Here is a 6,000-nt window from a genome sequence, read left to right on the forward strand (position 1 = left end):
GCTACCATGGCCTTGGTTCTGATTTGGATTGCTGCCCCTTTATTGAGCATTTGCTGGGTTGTTTCTTCCACCTCTGTTTTGGCTTCTGCCTCTTCCTCTCTTGTTTCCTCTGCCTTGTCTTTCTCTTCCAAATGACATCTGGGTCTTCAAGGTTTGTTCTAGAGATGAGTTTTCATTTCTACTCAACCTCTGCTCATGTGTTATCAGTGATGCATGTAGTTCATCAACTGAAAAGTTTGTGAGATCCTTTATCTCTTCTATGGTGGTGACAATCACATCGAACTTTTAGGGTAGGATCCTCAATGGTTTCTCCACAATCGTCCTTTCTTCAAGAACTTCTCCATGAGTCCTTATCTGTGTGACCAGGCCAATCACATGTGTGAAGAATGATTCAATATTATCAGACTCCTTCATGCATAGACTTTTCAAAATCTCTCCTTAGCAACTGTAGTTTTGCGGTCTTCACTTTCTCCATGCATTGATAGGCTGTCTTGAGAGTTTTCCACCTTTCTTTGGATGTCTTAGCTGCTGCTAACCTCAGAAACACGCTTCCATGCACTTCTTGATACAAGAAGAAGAGGGCTTTTGAATCCTTCTTCTTGTAGCTCTTCAACAGATCCTTCTCTACCTGAGTTAGACTATTGAACTCATTTTCATTTGCTGGTTCTTTAAAACCATCTTCTACTATTTCCCATAAATCTTGGGAAGCAAACAGGGCTTTCATTGTTATAACCCAATAGTCATAATTTTTTCCATCAAATAGTGGGAGCTGCATACCCATGCTATTGCTGGTGCTGGTGCTGGAGTCAGCCATTCTTGCACTCTAAGCTAGGCTTCAAATACAATCAAGTATTTAAATAACTGGCTTAAGGAATAGCTTGGATTTTTGACTGAGTCTTCACTCTGCTGGAGAAGTTGCTGTAGCAAAAAATCCTTCCTTCAGCTTCTTTGACACCTTCAAAGAGCCTAGACAAGCTCCGATACCAATGTTGGGAATTTTCTTGTAAATTCCAAAACAAAAGGACTGAACAGAGAACAATGCTCTGTTTTGAACACAAGATCTTAACACAGCGAAAACTAAAAAAAATTGTTTTGCTAGAGAACAAAGTTTTCAACAACACACAGAAAAACTTTGTATTCATTAAAAGATTGTTGTTACAAAAGGTTTTGTCTTCCTCTATCAGAGGGATTACAACAACACTACTGTGTAAAACGTTTCTTTACACTGCTGCGTTCTACACTGTTGTGCTCTAACTCTCATCAACTCACCACTAACTTTCTAACCTCTTGTTACATTGTTGTTCTAGGTATATATATGATCTATTAAAAAGAATATCTCTGCTAGGTTATGCGTGGAGGTGTCATAATGGACCACCAACCACATTTACAATCTAACATGGGCCTCTGATACAAATCAACATTTTCTGGTGCTCTGCTGTCCTTCTGGGGTAGACACAGTAAAAAGTAAATGAAACCCATAACCTTTCAATGTTTTTGGCTGCTCGAGGCTCGTCCCTCGTGTTCTCGGCCATTCTTCTTTAATGTTGTTGGAGAGCAGTTATGGCGCAAGGCCTTCTTTCTTCTTCGGGAACACAAAAATAGGTTAAAACATAAATAAGGCATGGCGGTGGCGAACACAAGCGAGAACAAATCTCAGTCGTTAGATCTACAGATGAACGGTGGGATTGCATCGCAAAAGAAAACGTTATCGGGGGATAAGGTGAGGTGAGAAGCGACGATGTGCGATGTGCGATGATATTGTATTGCAGTATCACAATCGGCGGATACAAAAGCGGAGGGCTTAACGCTCAATGGGCGAAAGTTGCGATATGTGATCTGCGATCGCATCACAAGATCGCAATCGTAGAAAACATAGGTCGTAACAAAAAAACAACGAGGCATGCAGCGATTTGCGATATGCGATAAGATCACATCGCAAAGGAAGAGAAAAAGAGTTTGTTGTCGCTATTTAATTTTTGTTGCAGTTGAAATTATCATTTCAACACCATCTCCCACCAACATAATATTTGTTTTGCATTTGGGCACCTCAATGTATTCTTGGTAGACTCCCTCTGTAACATGTATCACATATCTATCTGAACTTTTGTTTGGAGCAGCATTGAGTGTGTCAGTAATTGTGGTATAATTACCACTGCCATCCTGAGCCATGGTGACGACATTCTCGTCTAAAGCACCGTCATCTTCTTCAGAGGTTTGAAGAAGGCTCCTTCGGTCTGAAGCAGACAAGCATGAAGGGAATCCATCATTAACGACTCCATAATGTGAAAGAAATTCATCATCATCGACTACATCAACTTGATCATGACTCTTTGGATTGGATAACAGGTGTCGGTTGTGTGCAGGAGGAATATTGGAATCTTTACCAACGACATAAATGTTTTTGACAAGAGCCAAAGCATTGCTCACAACTCGCAACATATTAAGCACCCACTTAGTCAAAATATTTTGCAGGCTTCCACTAGCCTCCTCAAGGCTTTGGGGGTAGGTAACTTGATTAATAAGAGCTACACTAAGCCAATTCTGAATGTCAACTACCTGCCTCCATTTCAAAGAATTAGGAGTAACATTCGACAAGGAATTGCTCAAGTCGTCCAACGTTAGATCATACAACTGCATGCAATCTTCAATAGCATCGAGTTGCTTGCCTTTGAATGCCAATCGTGGCACACGAGAAAATATTTGCAACACTTTTTTTCCTTCAGTAATGCCTAGCTTGAGAGCCATCCTACCGAGATCTATGGAATTTGCTTGTAGTGATCCAGTAAACAGGCTCGACATTGTCGAAACACAGAATTTCGGATCCAATGTCACGTCGCTAGTAGATTTAAGAGAATCACGATGAGTCAGTTCATCGCATTCAATATGGACAAACACGAGACATATGATAAAGAAAACCAAAGCCTTAAACCTAAATCTAAAAGCCATTGCAGAATGAATTACTTTTCTTTTAATTGCAATGTAATGTATCAACAAACTGTTGTCTCACTCTCTCTCACAAAACACACACACACACACACACATATATATATATATATGCAAGAGGTGATGTTGGAACAAATAACCTATATGCTTTTCACCAACTCCGAATCATTGCACGGATCGATTACCGATGCCACATCAACTGAGGCGGCACATATCTTGCACTGCCTTGGGCGTCTTCCATCGCCACATCCATGGCCTCCACACATGCCCGTCCACGCATCAGAATATTTTCTGACAACGCAGAAGATTGTGACCATATCCATGGCCTCCACACAGGTCCCTCCATGTGACAGACGCAAGTGGATGGATTATCTTCCTCCTCATCCAGTTGTCTTCTTTTACCTCAAACAAATATTGATGGCGCAGTCTACCAATTCTACTTTCATTGATATCGTACACTCATCAGTTTGACGTTTTAACACGGCATCGCCAATAGAAATTTCATGCCTAACACATTTGCCAAAACCAGACTTGAAAATGCAGAGTAAGGGTATCTGTATAAGTAGCCGCCAACCTACTTTGAATTCTCTCATTCCCTAAAGAAATCTCTAATGCGACATTAGCCTGACATTTTATTCACCAAACACTTTTATAATAACATGTTGACCACCAAAACATGGGGGAACCATAATCAAAAAGTCAAAATATGTGGAATTGGTGCTCACTACCGATTGATACTGACTCACATGTTAGTATTTGATCCTACCTTGCCATAAAATGTATCTTGACATTGGGGCAACCAAAACTTTGTTTGCATGAATCATTGAGTAAGTTAGAATCTATCATAATTGTCACTCATGCTCACTACTCATGCTTACTACAGTACGCAAATATGTTTGGCCCTTTACATGAAGGGGACCTCCCATTTCCACTCTCCCTCTCTCCTGATGCATAGTGAGCCATATATCATCACCATTGTATTTCAAGAGCAAGACTTAAAGTTATTTACTTGTCTATACTTCTATTGAAACTTTAGCAACAGGTATGCAGAGGAGCGAAATAGTATAATTAAAAGAAATACAAATAAATATATAACTAAAACAATGGTTAATGAATATGTGTTAAAGACATGCATTATATAATAAAATATACAAAGGGACAAGAAGGAAAATATATATTTCCTATCATTTATCTTTTGTCTTTTCTCGAAGCCTACAATGTAAAACATTGAAAAAGAAATGATAGACCCCCATGAGAACTTTGTGCTAATGAGAATTATGACGTGGAAGCATTTTAACAAGATTACTTAATCAACATACAAAAAACAATATTCTCTACCATAAAAGTGACAGTGAGAATTACGTTTAACGAAATTATCCTATATTCCAAGAATTGTGATTTCCCAAAATATCTTCTTTTGAGAGATCAAAGGTTACCAATGCCTTTTACCAATTCCGATAATGTGATATCTATATATAAAAAAATAATAAATAAATATCTAATATAATTGTGTCATTACTGATCTGAACTATTGAAAAGCATGAAAACACTACATAAGAGATTCAAATTGTCACGAGGAAAACCCATGTACTTAGCAGACACATGCCTTAACCACTCGACCAAAGAGACCTTGACATGTTCATGTTAGATAAATAATTTCTATGATGGCACCCCTCATCTACTTCCTAAATAAATTTGGAAAAATGTATAGTAGAGTCTTCTAATCCTAATAAATAAATCATTAATGCTCATTAAAGTGTTTTTTACACATCATGTGGCACATGTAAGGGATATTCAAGTGAATTAATATGTATGTGCTCATAACAAAACATTTAGACAATATACAAATCAAAAACTTCCTAAATCAAACTGGAAAAAAGTATAGTAGAGTCTTCTAATGCTAATAAGTAAATTGTTAATGCTCAGTAATGTCTTTTTTTATAGATCATGTGCATGTGGCACATGAAAGTGAAATTCATGTGAATTAATATGTATGTGCTCATAATAAAACATTTAGATAATATACAAATAAAAAAGGAATGTGAGAAGAAGGGAAGAAAAGCTATTTCACACTTGTAGAATTATTTATGTGCTTCTACTTCTAGGTTATATGCTAAATTTGTTATATATATCCCATACGCATACATGCTCAGATATAAGTTAAACTTAGATCTACTATGTGATGTTATTATTTTAATCAATTCTTTAACTAACACATGGATTACAAGATCTAAGGATTGTAATTTCATTCCATATCACACATGAACCAATATCACTGTGAGGTAGTTTCAATCTAACAAAGTAAAATAAATCTTGTTTGCTTCACCGATCTTGTTGTAGCTAAATATTACACGTGCAGCAGCAGACAAAGAAAGCTCCCTAGAGATAGCCTCTGGATTGATTGTAGACCAGTGCCTAGGACATCTTAAATAGAGGAGTGCTTGTAAGGTTATATGTGAGGGGTTATCAACACTCCAATTGTCACGTAAAAATGTAATAGGAGGGGCTTGGTTCAATAAGCCTTCATTAAGGTAGATTCAAGCCAACTCATGGATCCAAATGTTAGGTGTATATTGGGGTGATCTCTAAGAGAAATGGCCTCTTCCTCTGGTGGTCGACACACAGAAATGAGACAACTTAAAACTAAAGTTGTAGTAATGGTGGAGAGAAGGAGAGGAAGGAGGGAAATAAATGCATAGGGTTGTAACAAATAGAATCATACACATCAATGTTCCAACAAAAAGTGGAATTCGATGGATAGGGTTGTAAACAACATAGAATCCTAAACCATGGTTTTCCGGTGAAATGGTAGAAATAGAGGAGTGCAAAAAATGGTTTCAGAGAAAACATGACATGGGTATCATTCTCTGCCAAAAGCTAACGTAGAGTTGGTATGGTTGGTAGTTGTAGGAGTGTTAGGGTATTGATCATCTCTCTTATGGAAAATGACATATTCAACTACAAACTTTTGAACATAACATTTAATACCTTTCTAGAAGAAGACCTTCTTAATACAATGATAAGTTTTGAAGAACAACGAATTTCCAAAAGGACATT

General features: G+C 37.6%; 1 protein-coding gene across 1 annotated transcript in view; it reads right to left on the bottom strand.

Moving 5' to 3' along the window:
* LOC149175145 (pectinesterase 2-like) overlaps positions 1 to 3,289 on the bottom strand; it is a 47,648-nt gene extending 44,359 nt beyond the window's left edge. Inside the window, exons 1-2 of the mRNA XM_089421055.1 lie at positions 3,129 to 3,289; positions 2,021 to 2,935 (exon numbers count right to left, since the gene is read on the bottom strand). Of these exons, the coding sequence (XP_089277181.1) occupies positions 2,021 to 2,935; positions 3,129 to 3,289 (1,076 nt within the window). The remainder of the gene's footprint in view (positions 1 to 2,020; positions 2,936 to 3,128) is intronic.
* Positions 3,290 to 6,000: the final 2,711 nt, after the last annotated feature.

This window comes from Pinus tabuliformis, chromosome 4_1 (genome assembly GCF_031772625.1).
Source record: "Pinus tabuliformis cultivar Carrire ecotype Pingquan chromosome 4_1, CPIR1, whole genome shotgun sequence".
NCBI classification, from domain to species: Eukaryota; Viridiplantae; Streptophyta; class Pinopsida; order Pinales; family Pinaceae; genus Pinus; species Pinus tabuliformis.